This window comes from Pseudophryne corroboree, chromosome 2 (genome assembly GCF_028390025.1).
Source record: "Pseudophryne corroboree isolate aPseCor3 chromosome 2, aPseCor3.hap2, whole genome shotgun sequence".
Classification (NCBI taxonomy): Eukaryota; Metazoa; Chordata; class Amphibia; order Anura; family Myobatrachidae; genus Pseudophryne; species Pseudophryne corroboree.
Genome location: NC_086445.1, coordinates 9,149,812 through 9,171,739, shown reverse-complemented (window position 1 = coordinate 9,171,739; position 21,928 = coordinate 9,149,812). Strand labels below are relative to the sequence as shown.

The window sequence follows — 21,928 nt, the reverse complement described above, 5'->3', positions numbered from 1 at the left end:
GTATCTACACAGGAATATAGTCAAAGGGGCACATGATTTACCTGGCTGGGCAGTCATACTGAACAACAACTTGCATAGTGTGTGACAGAGTCTGTATACGTTGCAGAACAGAACTTGTATAGTGTGTGTGACTGAGTCTGTATATGAAAGAACATAACTTCTATAGTTTATGTGACTGAGTCTGTATACGTAGCAGACCAGAACTTGTATACTGTGTGTGACTGAGTCTGTATACAGAACAGAACTTGTATATTGTGTGTGACTGAGTCTGTATATGGAGCAGAACAGAACTTGTATATTGTGTGTGATTGAGTCTGTATATGGAACAGAACAGAATTTTTATAGTGTGTCTGTGACTGAGTCTGTATACAGAGTAGAATAGCATGTGTATAGTGTGTGTGACTAAGACTGCATACAGAGTAGAACATAACTTGTTTAGTGTGTGACTGAGTCTGTATACAGAGTAGAATAGAATGTGTATAGTGTGTGTGACTAAGACTGCATACAGAGTAGAACAGAACTTGTTTAGTGTGTGTGACTAAGTCTGTATATGGAGTAGAATAGAATGTGTATAGTGTTTGTGACTGAGTCTGTATATGGACCAGAACAGAACTTGTATAGTGTGTGTGTGACTGAGTCAGTATATGGAGCAGAATAGAAAGTGTATAGTGTGTGTGACTGAGTCTGTATACAGAGTAGAATAGAATGTGTATAGTGTGTGTGACTAAGACTGCATACAGAGTAGAACAGAACTTGTACAGTGTGTGTGACTGAGTCTGTATATGGAGTAGAATAGAATGTGTATAGTGTTTGTGACTGAGTCTGTATATGGACCAGAACAGAACTTGTATAGTGTGTGTGTGTGACTGAGTCAGTATATGGAGCAGAATAGAAAGTGTATAGTGTGTGTGACTGAGTCTGTATACGGAGCAGAATATAATGTGTATAGTGTGTATGGCTGAGTCTGTATACGGAGCAGAACAGAACTTTTATAGTGTGTGACTGAGTCTGTACACGGAGTAGAATATAATGTGCATAGTATGTGTGACTAAGACTGCATACAGAGTAGAACACAACTTGTATAGTGTGTGTGTGACTGAGTCAGTATATGGAGCAGAATAGAAAGTGTATAGTGTGTGTGACTGAGTCTGTATACGGAGCAGAATATAATGTGTATACTGTGTGTGACTGAGTCTGTATACGGAGCAGAACAGAACTTTTATAGTGTGTGACTGAGTCTGTACACGGAGTAGAATATAATGTGCATAGTATGTGTGACTAAGACTGCATACAGAGTAGAACACAACTTGTATAGTGTTTGTGACTGAGTCTATATACAGAGCAGAATAGAATGTGTACAGTGGGGTTGGTCTTCAGTGTGCCGACTGTCGGGATCCTGGCGCACAGTATACCGGCGCCAGAATCCCGGCATACCGGCACTTTTTCTCCCTTGTGGGGGTCCATGACCCCCTTGGAGGGAGAATAAAATAGCGTGGCACAGTGTGGCGAGCGCAGCGAGCCCGCAAGGGGCTTATTTGCGCTCACCACACTGTCGGTATGCCGGCGGTCGGTCTCCCGGCGCCGGTATGCTGGTCGCCGGCATACCATACTACACCCGTATAGTGTGTGTAACTGAGTCTGTATACGGAACAGAACAGAACTTGTATAGTGTGTTTGTGAACTGAGTCTGTATATGGAGCAGAACAGAACTTGTGTGTATTGTGTGTGATTGAGTCTGTATACGGAGCAAAACAGCACTTTTATAGTGTGTGACTGAGTGTATACAGAGTAGAATAGAATGTGTATAGTCTGGGTGACTAAGACTGCATACAGAGTAGAACAGAACTTGTATAGTGTGTGACTGAGTCTGTATACGGAGTAGAATACAATGTGTATAGTGTGTGTGACTGAATCTGTATACGGAGTAGAATAGAATGTGTATAGTGTTTGACTGAGTGTATGGGGGTAATTCTGAGTTGATCACTGCAGCAAGTTTGTTAGCAATTGGGCAAAACCATGTGCACTGCAGGGGGGGCAGATATAACATTTGCAGAGAGAGTTAGATTTGGGTGGGTTATTTTGTTTCTGTGCAGGGTAAATAGTGGCTTCTTTATTTTTACACTGCACTTTAGATTTCAGTTTAAATATACCCCACCCAAATCTAACTCTCTCTGCACATATATCTGCCCCCCCTGCAGTGCACATGGTTTTGCCCAACTGCTAACAAAATTGCTGCTGCAATCAACTCAGAATTAGGCCCTATATACGGAGCAGAACAGAACTTGTATAGTGTGCGTGACTGAGTCTGTATATGGAGCAGAATAGAATGTGTATAGTGTGTGTGACTGAGTCTGTATACGGAGCAGAATAGAATGTGTATAGTGTGTGTGACTGAGTCTGTATATGGAGCAGAATAGAATGTCTATAGTGCGTGGGACTGATTCTGTATATGGAGCAGAATAGAATGTGTATAGTGTGCGTGACTGAGTCTATATATGGAGCAGAATAGAATGTGTATAGTGTGTGTGGCTGAGTCTGTATACGGAGCAGAATAAAATGTGTATAGTGTGTGTGACTGAGTCTGTATATGGAGCAGAATAGAATGTCTATAGTGTGTGGGACTGATTCTGTATATGGAGCAGAATAGAATGTGTATAGTGTGTGCGACTGAGGCTTTATACGGAGCAGAAGAGAATGTGTATAGTGTGTGTGACTGAGTCTGTATACGGAGCATAAGAGAATGTGTATAGTGTGTGTGACTGAGTCTTTATACGGAGCAGAAGATAATGTGTATAGTGTGTGCGACTGAGGCTTTATACGGAGCAGAAGAGAATATGTATAGTGTGTGTGACTGATCCTTTATACGGAGCAGAAGAGAATGTGTATAGTGTGTGTGACTGAGTCTGTATACGGAGCAGAATAGAATGTGTATAGTGTGTGTGACTGAGTCTTTATACGGAGCAGAAGAGAATGTGTATAGTGTGTGTGACTGATCCTTTATACGGAGCAGAAGAGAATGTGTATAGTGTGTGTGACTGATCCTTTATACGGAGCAGAAGAGAATGTGTATAGTGTGTGTGACTGAGTCTGTATACGGAGCAGAAGAGAATGTGTATAGTGTGTGTGACTGAGTCTGTATACGGAGCAGAAGAGAATGTGTATAGTGTGTGTGACTGATCCTTTATACGGAGCAGAAGAGAATGTGTATAGTGTGTGTGACTGATCCTTTATACGGAGCAGAAGAGAATGTGTATAGTGTGTGTGACTGATCCTTTATACGGAGCAGAAGAGAATGTGTATAGTGTGTGTGACTGATCCTTTATACGGAGCAGAAGAGAATGTGTATAGTGTGTGTGACTGAGTCTGTATACGGAGCAGAAGAGAATGTGTATAGTGTGTGTGACTGAGTCTGTATACGGAGCAGAAGAGAATGTGTATAGTGTGTGTGACTGAGTTTGTATACAGAGCAGAAGAGAATGTGTATAGTGTGTGTGACTGAGTCTGTATACGGAGCAGAAGAGAATGTGTATAGTGTGTGTGACTGAGTCTGTATACAGAGCAGAAGAGAATGTGTATAGTGTGTGTGACTGAGTCTGTATATGGAGCAGAAGAGAATGTGTATAGTGTGTGTGACTGATCCTTTATACGGAGCAGAAGAGAATGTGTATAGTGTGTGTGACTGAGTCTGTATATGGAGCAGAAGATAATGTGTATAGTGTGTGTGACTGAGTCTGTATATGGAGCAGAAGAGAATGTGTATAGTGTGTGTGACTGATCCTTTATACGGAGCAGAAGAGAATGTGTATAGTGTGTGTGACTGATCCTTTATACGGAGCAGAAGAGAATGTGTATAGTGTGTGTGACTGAGTCTGTATACGGAGCAGAATAGAATGTGTATAGTGTGTGTGACTGAGTCTGTATACGGAGCAGAAGATAATGTGTATAGTGTGTGACTGAGTCTGTATACGGAGCAGAATAGAATGTGTATAGTGTGTGTGACTGAGGCTTTATACGGAGCAGAATAGAATGTGTATAGTGTGTGTGACTGATCCTTTATACGGAGCAGAATAGAATGTGTATAGTGTGTGTGACTGAGTCTGTATACGGAGCAGAATATAATGTGTATAGTGTGTGTGACTGAGTCTGTATATGGAGCAGAAGAGAATGTGTATAGTGTGTGTGACTGAGTCTTTATACGGAGCAGAAGAGAATGTGTATAGTGTGTGTGACTGATCCTTTATACGGAGCAGAAGAGAATGTGTATAGTGTGTGTGACTGATCCTTTATACGGAGCAGAAGAGAATGTGTATAGTGTGTGTGACTGATCCTTTATACGGAGCAGAAGAGAATGTGTATAGTGTGTGTGTGTGTGTGACTGAGTCTGTATACGGAGCAGAAGAGAATGTGTATAGTGTGTGTGACTGAGTCTTTATACGGAGCAGAAGAGAATGTGTATAGTGTGTGTGACTGAGTCTGTATACGGAGCAGAAGAGAATGTGTATAGTGTGTGTGACTGAGTCTGTATACGGAGCAGAAGAGAATGTGTATAGTGTGTGTGACTGATCCTTTATACGGAGCAGAAGAGAATGTGTATAGTGTGTGTGACTGAGTCTGTATACGGAGCAGAAGAGAATGTGTATAGTGTGTGTGACTGAGTCTGTATACGGAGCAGAAGAGAATGTGTATAGTGTGTGTGACTGAGTCTGTATACGGAGCAGAAGAGAATGTGTATAGCGTGTGTGACTGAGTCTGTATACGGAGCAGAAGAGAATGTGTATAGTGTGTGTGACTGATCCTTTATACGGAGCAGAAGAGAATGTGTATAGTGTGTGTGACTGAGTCTGTATACGGAGCAGAAGAGAATGTGTATAGTGTGTGTGACTGATCCTTTATACGGAGCAGAAGAGAATATGTATAGTGTGTGTGACTGATCCTTTATACGGAGCAGAAGAGAATGTGTATAGTGTGTGTGACTGATCCTTTATACGGAGCAGAAGAGAATGTGTATAGTGTGTGTGACTGAGTCTGTATACGGAGCAGAAGAGAATGTGTATAGCGTGTGTGACTGAGTCTGTATACGGAGCAGAAGAGAATGTGTATAGTGTGTGTGACTGATCCTTTATACGGAGCAGAAGAGAATGTGTATAGTGTGTGTGACTTAGTCTGTATACGGAGCAGAAGAGAATGTGTATAGTGTGTGTGACTGAGTCTGTATACGGAGCAGAAGAGAATGTGTATAGTGTGTGTGACTGATCCTTTATACGGAGCAGAAGAGAATGTGTATAATGTGTGTGACTGAGTCTGTATACGGAGCAGAAGAGAATGTGTATAGTGTGTGTGACTGAGTCTGTATACGGAGCAGAAGAGAATGTGTATAGTGTGTGTGACTGATCCTTTATACGGAGCAGAAGAGAATGTGTATAGTGTGTGTGACTGATCCTTTATACGGAGCAGAAGAGAATGTGTATAGTGTGTGTGACTGATCCTTTATACGGAGCAGAAGAGAATATGTATAGTGTGTGTGACTGATCCTTTATACGGAGCAGAAGAGAATGTGTATAGTGTGTGTGACTGATCCTTTATACGGAGCAGAAGAGAATGTGTATAGTGTGTGTGACTGAGTCTGTATACGGAGCAGAAGAGAATGTGTATAGCGTGTGTGACTGAGTCTGTATACGGAGCAGAAGAGAATGTGTATAGTGTGTGTGACTGATCCTTTATACGGAGCAGAAGAGAATGTGTATAGTGTGTGTGACTGAGTCTGTATACGGAGCAGAAGAGAATGTGTATAGTGTGTGTGACTGAGTCTGTATACGGAGCAGAAGAGAATGTGTATAGTGTGTGTGACTGATCCTTTATACGGAGCAGAAGAGAATGTGTATAGTGTGTGTGACTGAGTCTGTATACGGAGCAGAAGAGAATGTGTATAGTGTGTGTGACTGAGTCTGTATACGGAGCAGAAGAGAATGTGTATAGTGTGTGTGACTGATCCTTTATACGGAGCAGAAGAGAATGTGTATAGTGTGTGTGACTGATCCTTTATACGGAGCAGAAGAGAATGTGTATAGTGTGTGTGTCACGATCCGGGTATCTGGACGCCATTTCTTACCTATCAGATGCCTCCTAAGGCTGGCTCAGCGCTCCAGGACCGGATCCCATCTGTTATCCTGATGTGCACATTCCCGCATCCTCTCCTGTCTCTCTGGACGCAGTCACAGTAACGCCTTATACATCTGGCATGGCGTCTCCCGCGGCCTCCGCCGCCGTCCCTGAGCTTCTGCATTCAGAGTGGCGATTACGTCAGCCGCGGCCTCCGCTGTGTCCGCGTGGTCGGATGTGCATCTGTCAGCCTGGCGTCTCCTGTCTCCGGTGGCCGGCGCCGCCATTACTGTTTTCCAGACCACATGGATTACAATCCAAACTTCCCTCCAAGTGTCTGCATGGGCGCAGCCATCTTGGATTCTGTCAGCTGATCATTCCTACCAATCCGTTGTCAGTATTATTAATTTGCATAATTGCCTAGCCAATGCCTTCCTTGCTGCAGGTATAAATAGGTTGTGCCTGAGCAAGGAAGGCGTCAGTGCTTTGGTTGTCAAACCTTGTTCCAGTTTGTCTTTCTCCTGTGAATGTCTTCCAGGTTCCAGCTCCTGTCTCCAGACTTCTGCTATAGAGACCCGCACCAGCATTCCACCTGCGGTGTAGCCTGACTCTCCGATCCATTCTGGACTCACCTGTTTCCAGCTACAACATCACCTGCTTCCAGCTCAGCTTCCAGCAGTGTACAGCTTCTCTTAAAGGGCCGGTGTCCTTTCTGCAGTTTACCACTCTCCACCGGTATTATTATTTCTCCGCTCTCAAATTCCACATTTCATCTATATTGCATCGCTCTCAAGCTTTATTTATCATTTCACTGGTTCCAGCCAGTACCCACTCCGTGCCAACACCTGTCTGGTTCTAACCAGTACTCACAGCAGCATTTTATCTTCAGCAGTCCAGCTTTCCCTGGAACACCAGCTGGTACGACCCTGGGCTTTCCTCATTGCTACAGTGAGCCTGGTAAGGACTTTCCAACTTGCAGATAATAAGAACTGTCTCATACCACCAGAGCTCTGTGGCCCCTGCCACCCTGTAGTACCCAGGGACTGTATTATTATTTCTCTGCTGATTTTATGTTTCTTTTACTGCTACTGTGATGCATGGAGTTTGTCATAAATAAACATCATTGACTTTTATTCAAGTTGTCATGGTCACGCCTTCGGGCGGTTATTCTTCATGTTACTTACATGTCCAGGGGTCTGATACAACCTCCCAGGTTCCGGTACATCTCAGCCCCTACAACTGAGGCTGCCTCCCGTCAGCTCAGGCCCTCAGTTGTGACAGTAAGCACTGACCACATGAATCCAGCCGGAGACCAGGATCAAGCGGCCAGGCCGATGCAAGAACTGGCAGCCCGACTAGAACATCAGGAGGCTGCACAGGGCCACATCATCCGCTGTCTCCAGGATCTCTCTACTCGGCTGGATGGGATTCAGACAACTCTCCGTGGATCAGGCGCGTCTGGTGCGTCAACCACAGTGACTCCAGCTATAACCCCACCCACCTTACCCATTTCTGCTCCACGTCTTCATCTTCCAACGCCAGCAAAATTTGACGGATCTCCAAGATTCTGCAGGGGATTTCTCAACCAGTGCGAGATTCAGTTTGAGCTACAACCTGGCAATTTTCCCAGTGACCGTACAAAAATTGCCTACATCATCTCTCTTCTCAGTGGCTCAGCCCTTGACTGGGCATCACCGTTATGGGAGAGGTCCGACATCCTGCTATCTTCTTACACCGCATTCGTGTCAACATTCAGGCGCATCTTCGACGAGCCAGGCCGGGTAACTTCAGCTTCGTCTGAGATTCTCCGTTTACGCCAGGGATCACGTACTGTAGGACAATATCTTATACAGTTCCAGATCCTGGCATCTGAACTGGCATGGAACGACGAGGCCCTGTATGCTGCATTCTGGCATGGTTTATCCGAGTGTATTAAAGATGAGTTAGCTACCAGAGACTTACCCTCCAAGTTAGATGAGCTAATCTCACTTTGTACGAAAGTTGACTTACGTTTCAGAGAGAGAGCAACTGAGCGTGGAAGATCATCTGCTCCAAAACCTTCTGCTCCTCCTCCTCGCCAACTGTCACCAACTAAAGATGAACCCATGCAAATTGGTCGTTCCCGTTTAACTCCTGCTGAGCGCCGAAGACGTCTCTCTGAGTCTCTCTGTCTGTATTGTGCAGCTCCGTCTCACACTATTAATGCCTGTCCCAAACGTCCGGGAAACTCCAAATCCTAGCTCGCCAAGGAGAGGGCCGGCTAGGAGTAATGATCTCCTCTCCATCTCCTCAAGATTGTAATCTCCCAGTCTCGCTTCAAGTTGCTCAACGTTATCAGAACGTCATTGCCCTTCTGGATTCCGGAGCAGCTGGGAACTTTATTACCGAAGCCTATGTTAAACGGTGGTCCCTACCCACCGAGAGACTTCCTTCCTCCTTTTCCTTAACTGCCGTGGATGGCAGTAAAATTTTTGATACAGTTATTGCTCTAAGGACTCTACCAGTTCGTCTGAGAGTGGGAGTTCTTCATTCCGAACTTATTTCACTTTTAGTGATTCCAAGAGCCACACATTCTGTGGTCCTGGGCCTTCCATGGCTCCGTCTTCACAATCCTACAATTGATTGGACGACTACGCAAATTCTGGCATGGGGTCCCTCCTGTGCTGAGACATGTTTGTTTAAAGTGTTGCCTGTCTGTTCTTCCTCCCCCAGGTCGTCTGATGTTCCACCTCCTCCATATCAAGATTTCACGGATGTGTTCAGTAAAGCTTCTGCTGATATCCTTCCTCCTCATAGAGAATGGGACTGCCCGATTGATCTCGTTCCAGGGAAGGTTCCACCTCGAGGCCGAACTTATCCGTTGTCTCTGCCTGAGACGCATTCCATGGAGGAATACATTAAAGAGAACCTAGCAAAGGGGTTCATTCGACCTTCTTCTTCTCCAGCCGGCGCAGGCTTCTTTTTTGTAAAAAAGAAAGATGGTGGTCTGCGGCCGTGCATCGACTACAGAGGTTTGAACGACATTACCATCAAGAACCGCTATCCTTTACCCCTGATTACTGAGCTCTTTGACAGAGTTAGCGGAGCTACCATCTTTACAAAGCTGGACTTGAGAGGTGCATACAATCTCATCCGGATCCGTGAGGGTGACGAGTGGAAGACCGCATTTAACACCCGTGACGGACATTATGAGTACCTCGTCATGCCCTTCGGATTGAGCAATGCTCCAGCTGTCTTCCAGCATTTCGTCAATGAGATCTTCAGAGACATTCTATACCGTCATGTCGTGGTCTATCTAGATGATATCCTTATTTTTGCCAACAATTTAGAGGAACATCGTTTTTGGGTAAAGGAGGTTCTGTCCCGTCTCCGTGTCAATCATCTCTATTGCAAATTAGAGAAATGCGTCTTTGAAGTCAAGTCCATTCCGTTTCTAGGGTACATTGTGTCCGGTTCCGGACTAGAGATGGATCCTGAGAAACTACAAGCAATCCAGAATTGGCCGGTACCTTTAACCTTCAAAGGGGTCCAGAGGTTCTTAGGGTTCGCCAATTATTACCGAAAGTTTATACGAGACTTTTCCACCATTGTGGCGCCTATTACTGCTTTCACCAAGAAGGGTGCTAACCCGTCCAAGTGGTCTGAAGAAGCCATGCAAGCTTTTCATCTTTTAAAACAGAGGTTCATCTCTGCGCCTGTCCTGAAACAGCCTGACATCGACTCTCCTTTCATCTTAGAGGTGGATGCCTCCTCCGTTGGAGTAGGAGCGGTGTTATCTCAGAGGGCTAAAGATGGCCATTTACATCCTTGCAGTTTCTTCTCACGGAAGTTCTCCCCAGCGGAACGCAACTATGCCATTGGCGACCAGGAGTTGCTAGCCATCAAGCTCGCTCTAGAGGAGTGGAGATATCTGTTGGAGGGAGCTTCTCATTCAATCACCATCCTTACAGACCACAAGAACCTTCTATATCTGAAAGGCGCACAATGTCTCAACCCTCGTCAGGCCAGATGGGCACTTTTCTTTTCCAGGTTCGACTTTAAACTCCAGTTCTGTCCGGGCTCTCAGAATCGCAAGGCCGATGCCCTTTCCCGCTCATGGGAGCAAGAAAATGAGTCAGAGTCTTCAGACAAGCATCCTATTATAAATCCGTTGGCATTCTCCATGGTAGGGATGGACTCTACGCCCCCGTCAGGGAAAAGTTTTGTAAAGCCGACACTAAGGAAGAAGCTCATGCATTGGGCCCATGCTTCCCGCTTTGCCGGACATACAGGTATCCAAAAAACCCTGGAGTTTATCTCTAGGTCCTATTGGTGGCCAACTCTGAAAAAGGACGTTTTGGAGTTTATTGCATCTTGCCCAAAGTGTGCTCAACATAAAGTATCCCGCCAGTCGCCTGCGGGGCAACTGGTTCCACTATCTGTTCCCCGTCGACCATGGACCCATTTGTCGATGGACTTTATTACAGATTTGCCCATGTGCAACAAGTTTAATACCATCTGGGTGGTAGTTGACCGGTTCACCAAGATGGCACACTTCATTCCTCTCACCGGTCTTCCGTCAGCTTCCAAGTTGGCTCAAATATTCATACAAGAGATCTTCCGACTCCACGGTCTTCCTGAAGAAATCATCTCAGATCGAGGAGTTCAATTCACAGCCAAATTCTGGCGAAGTTTATGTCAAGTCCTCCAAGTCAAGCTAAAGTTTTCCACGGCTTACCATCCTCAGACCAATGGTCAAACTGAGAGGGTGAATCAGGACTTGGAGGCCTTCCTCCGCATCTATGTGTCCTCCTCTCAAGATGACTGGGTTCAATTACTTCCCTGGGCCGAGTTCTGTCATAACGACCAGTATCATTCTTCATCTTCTTCAACACCATTCTTCACCAACTTTGGATTCCACCCTAAAGTCCCTGAGTTCCAACCGCTTCCAGCAACTTCTGTTCCCGCAGTGGATATCACCTTGCATCAGTTTGCCAATATCTGGAAGAGCGTACGATCAGCTCTGCTCAAGGCATCGTTCAGGTACAAGAAGTTTGCGGATAAGAAGCGTCGAGCAGTTCCTGCTCTCAAGGTGGGTGATCGGGTATGGTTATCCACGAAGAATTTGAGGTTAAGAGTTCCCAGTATGAAGTTTGCACCTCGCTACATCGGTCCTTTTAAAATTGATCAAGTCATCAATCCTGTTGCTTACAGACTCCAGTTGCCTCCCTTCTTAAAAATACCCAGGACATTCCATGTTTCCCTGTTGAAACCGCTAATCTTGAATCGGTTTCATTCCTCACTTCCTCCAACTCCGAAAGTCCAAACTCAACGTGGCGTTGAGTATGAAGTAGCCAAGATCCTGGACTCACGTCACCGTTACGGTCAACTTCAGTATCTTATTGACTGGAAGGGTTATGGCCCTGAGGAACGTTCATGGACCAATGCTTCTGATGTCCATGCTCCTGCCTTGGTCCGGAGATTCCATTCCAAGTTTCCTCAAAAGCCAAAGAAGTGTCCTGGGGCCACTCCTAAAGGGGGGGGGGGGGGGTGCTGTCACGATCCGGGTATCTGGACGTCATTTCTTACCTATCAGATGCCTCCTAAGGCTGGCTCAGCGCTCCAGGACCGGATCCCATCTGTTATCCTGATGTGCACATTCCCGCATCCTCTCCTGTCTCTCTGGACGCAGTCACAGTAACACCTTATACATCTGGCATGGCGTCTCCCGCGGCCTCCGCCGCCGTCCCTGAGCTTCTGCATTCAGAGTGGCGATTACGTCAGCCGCGGCCTCCGCTGTGTCCGCGTGGTCGGATGTGCATCTGTCAGCCTGGCGTCTCCGGTCTCCGGTGGCCGGCGCCGCCATTACTGTTTTCCAGACCACATGGATTACAATCCAAACTTCCCTCCAAGTGTCTGCATGGGCGCAGCCATCTTGGATTCTGTCAGCTGATCATTCCTACCAATCCGTTGTCAGTATTATTAATTTGCATAATTGCCTAGCCAATACCTTCCTTGCTGCAGGTATAAATAGGTTGTGCCTGAGCAAGGAAGGCGTCAGTGCTTTGGTTGTCAAACCTTGTTCCAGTTTGTCTCTCTCCTGTGAATGTCTTCCAGATTCCAGCTCCTGTCTCCAGACTTCTGCTATAGAGACCCGCACCAGCATTCCACCTGCGGTGTAGCCTGACTCTCCGATCCATTCTGGACTCACCTGTTTCCAGCTACAACATCACCTGCTTCCAGCTCAGCTTCCAGCAGTGTACAGCTTCTCTTAAAGGGCCGGTGTCCTTTCTGCAGTTTACCACTCTCCACCGGTATTATTATTTCTCCGCTCTCAAATTCCACATTTCATCTATATTGCATCGCTCTCAAGCTTTATTTATCATTTCACTGGTTCCAGCCAGTACCCACTCCGTGCCAACACCTGTCTGGTTCTAACCAGTACCCACAGCAGCATTTTATCTTCAGCAGTCCAGCTTTCCCTGGAACACCAGCTGGTACGACCCTGGGCTTTCCTCATTGCTACAGTTGAGCCTGGTAAGGACTTTCCAACTTGCAGATAATAAGAACTGTCTCATACCACCAGAGCTCTGTGGCCCCTGCCACCCTGTAGTACCCAGGGACTGTATTATTATTTCTCTGCTGATTTTATGTTTCTTTTACTGCTACTGTGATGCATGGAGTTTGTCATAAATAAACATCATTGACTTTTATTCAAGTTGTCGTGGTCACGCCTTCGGGCGGTTATTCTTCATGTTACTTACATGTCCAGGGGTCTGATACAACCTCCCAGGTTCCGGTACATCTCAGCCCCTACAACTGAGGCTGCCTCCCGTCAGCTCAGGCCCTCAGTTGTGACAGTGTGTGACTGAGTCTGTATACAGAGCAGAAGAGAATGTGTATAGTGTGTGTGACTGAGTCTGTATACAGAGCAGAAGAGAATGTGTATAGTGTGTGTGACTGATCCTGTATACAGAGCAGAAGAGAATGTGTATAGTGTGTGTGACTGAGTCTGTATACGGAGCAGAAAAGAATGTGTATAGTGTGTGTGACTGAGTCTGTATACGGAGCAGAAGAGAATGTGTATAGTGTGTGTGACTGAGTCTGTATACGGAGCAGAAGAGAATGTGTATAGTGTGTGTGACTGATCCTTTATACGGAGCAGAAGAGAATGTGTATAGTGTGTGTGACTGATCCTTTATACGGAGCAGAAGAGAATGTGTATAGTTTGTGTGACTGAGTCTGTATACGGAGCAGAAGAGAATGTGTATAGTGTGTGTGACTGAGTCTGTATACGGAGCAGAAGATAATGTGTATAGTGTGTGTGACTGAGTCTGTATATGGAGCAGAAGAGAATGTGTATAGTGTGTGTGACTGAGTCTGTATACGGAGCAGAAGAGAATGTGTATAGTGTGTGTGACTGAGTCTGTATACGGAGCAGAAGAGAATGTGTATAGTGTGTGTGACTGAGTCATTATACGGAGCAGAAGAGAATGTGTATAGTGTGTGTGACTGATCCTTTATACGGAGCAGAAGAGAATGTGTATAGTGTGTGTGACTGAGTCTGTATACGGAGCAGAATAGAATGTGTATAGTGTGTGTGACTGAGTCTGTATACGGAGCAGAAGAGAATGTGTATAGTGTGAGGACACATCTGTATCTCCAGTATGGGAGGTCATTCCGAGTTGTTCGCTCGCAAGGCGATTTTAGCAGAGTTGCTCACGCTAAGCCGCCGCCTACTGGGAGTGAATCTTAGCATCTTAAAATTGCGAACGATGTATTCACAATATTGCGATTACACACCTCGTAGCAGTTTCTGAGTAGCTTCAGACTTACTCGGCATCTGCGATCAGTTCAGTGCTTGTCGTTCCTGGTTTGACGTCACAAACACTCCCAGCGTTCGCCCAGACACTCCTCCGTTTCTCCGGCCACTCCTGCGTTTTTTCCGGAAACGGTAGCGTTTTTTCCCACACGCCCATAAAACGGCCTGTTTCCGCCCAGTAACACCCATTTCCTGTCAATCACAATACGATCGCCAGACCGATGAAAAAGCCGTGAGTAAAATTACTAAGTGCATAGCAAATTTACTTGGCGCAGTCGCAGTGCGGACATTACACATGCACATTAAGCGGAAAATCGCTGTGATGCGAAGATTTTTACCGAGCGAACAACTCGGAATGAGGGCCATGATCTTTCTTTTGTTCCTCCTAACGCTTACCTTCCATTTGCAGGAGTTCCATCTGAAGTCTTCTCATTATTTCATTCTTGTGGCTTCCAATGGGATTCTGACTGATGATCTAGCACTGCGCCCTATCCCTGGACTTGCAGGTACGAGTTATCTGCACAGTTGGTGGCTCATGTAGAGTTTTGTGCATTAGCGTCTTAAACATACAATGTGTCCAGCCTCAATACACCATGCAGCGTGAGATGCCTCATACATCCAGCCTCAATACACCATGCATCTTGAGATGCCTCACACATCCAGCCTCAATACACCATGCAGCTTGAGATGCCTCACACATCCAGCCTCAATACACCATGCAGCTTGAGATGCCTCATACATCCAGCCTCAATATGCCATGCAGCTTGAGATGCCTCACACATCCAGCCTCAATATGCCATGCAGTGCGAAATGCCTCATACATCCAGCCTCAATATGCCATGCAGCGCGAGATGCCTCATACTGTACATCCAGCCTCAATATGCCATGCAGCGTGAGATGCCTCATACATCCAGCCTCAATATGCCACGTAGTGCGAGATGCCTCACACATCCAGCCTCAATACGCCATGCAGCGTGAGATGCCTCATACATCCAGCCTCAATATGCCATGCAGCGTGAGATGCCTCACACATCCAGCCTCAATACACCATGAAGCAAGAGATGCCTCATACATCCAGCCTCAATAAACCATACAGTGTGAGATGCCTCATACACCCAGCCTCAATACACCATGCAGCGTGAGATGCCTCATACATCCAGCCTCAATACACCATGCAGCGTGAGATGCCTTATACATTCAACCTCAATACACCACACTGCGTGAGATGCCTCATACATCCAGCCTCAATACACCATGCAGCGTGAGATGCCTCAATACATCCAGCCTCAATACACCATGCAGCGTGAGATGCCTCATACATCCAGCCTCAATACACCATGCAGTGTGATATGCCTCATACATCCAGCCTCAATACGCCATGCAGCGCGAGATGCCTCATACATCCAGCCTCAATATGCCACATAGTGCGAGATGCCTCATACATCCAGCCTCAATACACCATGCAGCGTGAGATGCCTCAATACACCATGCAGCGTGACATGCCTCATACATCCTGCCTCAATACACCAAGCAGCGTGAGATGCCTCATACATCCAGCCTCAATATGCCATGCAGCGTGAGATGCCTCATACATTCAACCTCAATATACCACACTGCGTGAGATGCCTCATACACCCAGCCTCAATACGCCATGCAGCGTGAGATGCCTCATACATCCAGCCTCAATACACCATGCAGCGTGAGATGCCTCATACATCCAGCCTCAATACACCATGCAGCGTGAGATGCCTCATACATCCAGCCTCAATACACCATGCAGCTTGAGATGCCTCACACATCCAGCCTCAATACACCATGCAGCTTGAGATGCCTCACACATCCAGCCTCAATACACCATGCAGCTTGAGATGCCTCATACATCCAGCCTCAATATGCCATGCAGCTTGAGATGCCTCACACATCCAGCCTCAATATGCCATGCAGTGCGAAATGCCTCATACATCCAGCCTCAATATGCCATGCAGCGCGAGATGCCTCATACTGTACATCCAGCCTCAATATGCCATGCAGCGTGAGATGCCTCATACATCCAGCCTCAATATGCCACGTAGTGCGAGATGCCTCACACATCCAGCCTCAATACGCCATGCAGCGTGAGATGCCTCATACATCCAGCCTCAATATGCCATGCAGCGTGAGATGCCTCACACATCCAGCCTCAATACACCATGAAGCAAGAGATGCCTCATACATCCAGCCTCAATAAACCATACAGTGTGAGATGCCTCATACACCCAGCCTCAATACACCATGCAGCGTGAGATGCCTCATACATCCAGCCTCAATACACCATGCAGCGTGAGATGCCTTATACATTCAACCTCAATACACCACACTGCGTGAGATGCCTCATACATCCAGCCTCAATACACCATGCAGCGTGAGATGCCTCAATACATCCAGCCTCAATACACCATGCAGCGTGAGATGCCTCATACATCCAGCCTCAATATGCCACGTAGTGCGAGATGCCTCACACATCCAGCCTCAATACGCCATGCAGCGTGAGATGCCTCAATACATCCAGCCTCAATACACCATGCAGCGTGAGATGCCTCATACATCCAGCCTCAATATGCCACGTAGTGCGAGATGCCTCACACATCCAGCCTCAATACGCCATGCAGCGTGAGATGCCTCATACATCCAGCCTCAATATGCCATGCAGCGTGAGATGCCTCACACATCCAGCCTCAATACACCATGAAGCAAGAGATGCCTCATACATCCAGCCTCAATAAACCATACAGTGTGAGATGCCTCATACACCCAGCCTCAATACACCATGCAGCGTGAGATGCCTCATACATCCAGCCTCAATACACCATGCAGCGTGAGATGCCTTATACATTCAACCTCAATACACCACACTGCGTGAGATGCCTCATACATCCAGCCTCAATACACCATGCAGCGTGAGATGCCTCAATACATCCAGCCTCAATACACCATGCAGCGTGAGATGCCTCATACATCCAGCCTCAATACGCCATGCAGCGCGAGATGCCTCATACATCCAGCCTCAATATGCCACATAGTGCGAGATGCCTCATACATCCAGCCTCAATACACCATGCAGCGTGAGATGCCTCAATACACCATGCAGCGTGACATGCCTCATACATCCTGCCTCAATACACCATGCAGCGTGAGATGCCTCATACATCCAGCCTCAATATGCCATGCAGCGTGAGATGCCTCATACATTCAACCTCAATATACCACACTGCGTGAGATGCCTCATACACCCAGCCTCAATACGCCATGCAGCGTGAGATGCCTCATACATCCAGCCTCAATACACCATGCAGCGCGAGATGCCTCATACATCCAGCCTCAATATGCCACATAGTGCGAGATGCCTCATACATCCAGCCTCAATACACCATGCAGCGTGAGATGCCTCATACATCCTGCCTCAATACACCATGCAGCGTGAGATGCCTCATACATCCAGCCTCAATACACCATGCATCGTGAGATGCCTCATACATCCAGCCTCAATACGCCATGCAGTGTGAGATGCCTCATACATTCAACCTCCAATATACCACACTGCGTGAGATGCCTCATACACCCAGCCTCAATACGCCATGCAGCGTGAGATGCCTCATACATCCAGCCTCAATATACCATGCAGCGCGAGATACCTCATACATCCAGCCTCAATATGCCACGTAGTGTGAGATGCCTCATACATCCAGCCTCAATACACCATGCAGCGTGAGATGCCTCAATACACCATGCAGCGTGAGATGCCTCATACATCCTGCCTCAATACACCATGCAGCGTGAGATGCCTCATACATCCGGACTCAATACACCATGCAGCGTAAGATGCCTCATACATCCTGCCTCAATACACCATGCAGCGTCAGATGCCTCATACATTAACCCTCAATATACCACACTGCTTGAGATGCCTCATACACCCAGCCTCAATACACCATGCAGCGTGAGATGCCTCACACATCCAGCCTCAATATGCCATGCAGCGTGAAATGTCTCATACATCCAGCCTCAATACAGCATGCAGCGCGAGATGCCTCATACATCCAGCCTCAATATGCCACGTAGTGTGAGATGCCTCATACATCCAGCCTCAATACACCATGCAGCGTGAGATGCCTCAATACACCATGCAGCGTGAGATGCCTCATACATCCTGCCTCAATACACCATGCAGCGAGAGATGCCTCATACATCCAGCCTCAATACCACATGCAGCGCGAGATGCCTCATACATCCAGCCTCAATACACCATGCAGCGTGAGATGCCTCACACATCCAGCCTCAATACACCATGCAGCGTAAGATGCCTCATACATCCAGCCTCAATACTCAATGCAACGCGAGATGCCTCATACATCCAACCTCAATATGCCACGTAGTGCGAGATACCTCATACATCCAGCCTCAATACACCATACAGCGTGAGATGCCTCGATACACCATGCAGCGTGAGATGCCTCATACATCCTGCCTCAATACTCCATGCAGCGTGAGATGCCTCATACATCCAGCCTCAATACACCATGCAGTGTGAGATGCCTCAATACACCATGCAGCGTGAGATGCCTCAATACACCATGCAGCGTGAGATGCCTCATACATCCTGCCTCAATACTCCATGCAGCGTGAGATGCCTCATACATCCAGCCTCAATACACCATGCAGTGTGAGATGCCTCAATACACCATGCAGCGTGAGATGCCTCAATACACCATGCAGCGTGAGATGCCTCATACATCCTGCCTCAATACACCATGCAGCATAAGATGCCTCATACACCCAGCCTCAATACGCCATGCAGCGTGAGATGCCTCATACATCCAGCCTCAATACACCATGCAGCGCGAGATACCTCATACATCCAGCCTCAATATGCCACGTAGTGCGAGATGCCTCATACATACAGCCTCAATACACCATGCAGCGTGAGATGCCTCATACATCCTGCCTCAATACACCATGCAGCGTGAGATGCCTCATACATCCTGCCTTAATACACCATGCAGCGTAAGATGCCTCATACATCCAGCCTCAATACACCATGCAGCGTAAGATGCCTCATACACCCAGCCTCAATACACCATGTAGCGTAAGATGCCTCATACACCCAGCCTCAATATGCCATGCAGCGTGAGATGCCTCATTCATCCAGCCTCAATACACCATGCAGCGTGAGATGCCTCACACATCCAGCCTCAATACGCCATGCAGCGTAAGATGCCTCATACATCCAGCCTCAATACACCATGCAGCGCAATATTCCTCACACATCTAGCCTCAATACGCCATGCAGCGTGAGATGCCTCATACATCCAACCTCAATATGCCATGCAGAGTGAAATGCCTCACACATCCAGCCTCAATACACCATGAAGCGAGAGATGCCTCATACATTCAACCTCAATACACCACACTGCGTGAGATGCCTCATACATCCAGCCTCAATACACCATACAGTGTGAGATGCCTCATACATGCAGCCTCAATATGCCATGCAGCGTGAGATGCCTCATACATCCAGCCTCAATACACCATGCAGCGTGAGATGCCTCATACATCCAGCCTCAATATGCCACGTAGTGCGAGATACCTCAAACATCCAGCCTCAATACACCATGCAGCGTGAGATGCCTCAATACACCATGCAGTGTGAGATGCCTCATACATCCTGCCTCAATACACCATGCAGCGTGATATGCCTCATACATCCTGCCTCAATACACCATGCAGCGTAAGATGCCTCATACATCCTGCCTCAATACACCATGCAGCGTGAGATGTCTCATACATTCAGCCTCAATACACCATGCAGCGTGAGATGCCTCATACATCCAGCCCCAATACCACATGCACCACGAGAGGCCTCATACATCCTGCCTCAATACACCATGCAGCGTGAGATGCCTCAATACATTTAGCCTCAATACACCGTGCTGCGTGATATGCCTCATACATCCAGCCTCAATACACCATGCAGCGTGAGATGCCTCATACATCCAGCCTCAATACACCATGCAGCGTGAGATGCCTCATACATCCAGCATCAATACACCATGCAGCATGAGATGCCTCATACATCCAGCCTCAATACACCATGCAGCGCGAGATGCCTCACACATCCAGCCTCAATACGCCATGCAGCGTTAGATGCCTCATACATTGAACCTCAGTACACCATGCAGCATGAGATGCCTCATACATCCAGCCTCAATACACCATGCAGCGCGAGATGCCTCACACATCCAGCCTCAATACGCCATGCAGCGTTAGATGCCTCATACATTGAACCTCAATACACCATGCAGCGCGAGATGCCTCATACATCCAGCCTCAATACACCATGCAACGCGAGATGCCTCATACATCCAGCCTCAATATGCCACGTAGTGCGAGATGCCTCATACATCCAGCCTCAATACACCATGCAGCGTGAGATGCCTCAATACACCATGCAGCGTGAGATGCCTCATACATCCAGCCTCATGACACCGTGCAGCGTGAGATGCCTCATACATCCAGCCTCAATATGCCATGCAGCGTGAGATGCCTCATACATTAACCTTCAATATACCACACTGCTTGAGATGCCTCATACACCCAGCCTCAATACACCATGCAGCGTGAGATTCCTCACACATCCAGCCTCAATACGCCATGCAGCGTGAGATGCCTCATACATCCAGCCTCAATACAGCATGCAGCGTGAGATGCCTCATACATCCAGCCTCAATATGCCACGTAGTGTGAGATGCCTCATACATCCAGCCTCAATACACCATGCAGCGTGAGATGCCTCAATACACCATGCAGCGTGATATGCCTCATACATCCTGCCTCAATACACCATGCAGCGTGAGATGCCTCATACATCCTGCCTCAATACACCATGCAACGTAAGATGCCTCATACATCCTGCCTCAATACACCATGCAGCGAGAGATGCCTCATACATCCAGCCTCAATACCACATGCAGCGCGAGATGCCTCATACATCCAGCCTCAATACACCATGCAGCGTGAGATGCCTCACACATCCAGCCTCAATACGCCATGCAGCGTAAGATGCCTCATACATCCAGCCTCAATACACCATGCAGCGCGAGATGCCTCACACATCCAGCCTCAATACACCATGCAGCGTAAGATGCCTCATACATCCAACCTCAATATGCCACATAGTGCGAGATGCCTCATACATCCAGCCTCAATACACCATGCAGCGTGAGATGCCTCAATACACCATGCAGCGTGAGATGCCTCATACATCCTGCCTCAATACTCCATGCAGCGTGAGATGCCTCATACATCCTGCCTCAATACACCATGCAGTGTAAGATGCCTCATACACCCAGCCTCAATACGCCATGCAGCGTGAGATGCCTCATACATCCAGCCTCAATACACCATGCAGCGTGAGATGCCTCATATATCCAGCCTCAATATGCCATGCAGCTCGAGAACTTGTATAGTGTGTGTGACTGAGTCTGTATACGGAACAGAACTTGTGTGGTGTGTGTGACTGAGTCTGTATACGGAGCTGAACAGAACATGTATATTGTGTGTCTGAGTCTGTATATGGAGCTGAACAGAACTTGTATAGTGTGTGTGTGACTGAGTCTGTATATGGAGCTGAACAGAACTTGTATAGTGTGTGTGTGTGACTGAGTCTGTATATGGAGCTGAACAGAACTTGTATAGTGTGTGTGACTGAGTCTGTATATGGAGCTGAACAGAACTTGTATAGTGTGTGTGACTGAGTCTGTATATGGAGATGAACAGAACTTGTATAGTGTGTGTGACTGAGTCTGTATATGGAGCTGAACAGAACTTGTTTATTGTGTGTGACTGAGTCTGTATACGGAGCAGAACAGAACTTGTATAGTGTGTGTGTGACTGAGTCTGTATACGGAGCAGAACAGAACTTGTATACTGTGTGTGACTGAGTCTGTATATGGAGCAGAACAGAACTTGTATAGTGTGTGTGACTGAGTCTGT

The 21,928-nt window shown here is 47.1% G+C and overlaps 1 protein-coding gene across 2 annotated transcripts in view; it reads left to right on the top strand.

Annotated features, from left to right (window-relative positions):
* LCMT2 (leucine carboxyl methyltransferase 2) overlaps positions 1 to 21,928 on the top strand; it is an 850,582-nt gene that overhangs the window by 275,381 nt on the left and 553,273 nt on the right. For both annotated transcript variants that reach the window (XM_063950787.1, XM_063950788.1), the window contains exon 9: positions 14,310 to 14,406. In XM_063950787.1, coding sequence (XP_063806857.1) covers positions 14,310 to 14,406 — 97 coding nt within the window. The remainder of the gene's footprint in view (positions 1 to 14,309; positions 14,407 to 21,928) is intronic.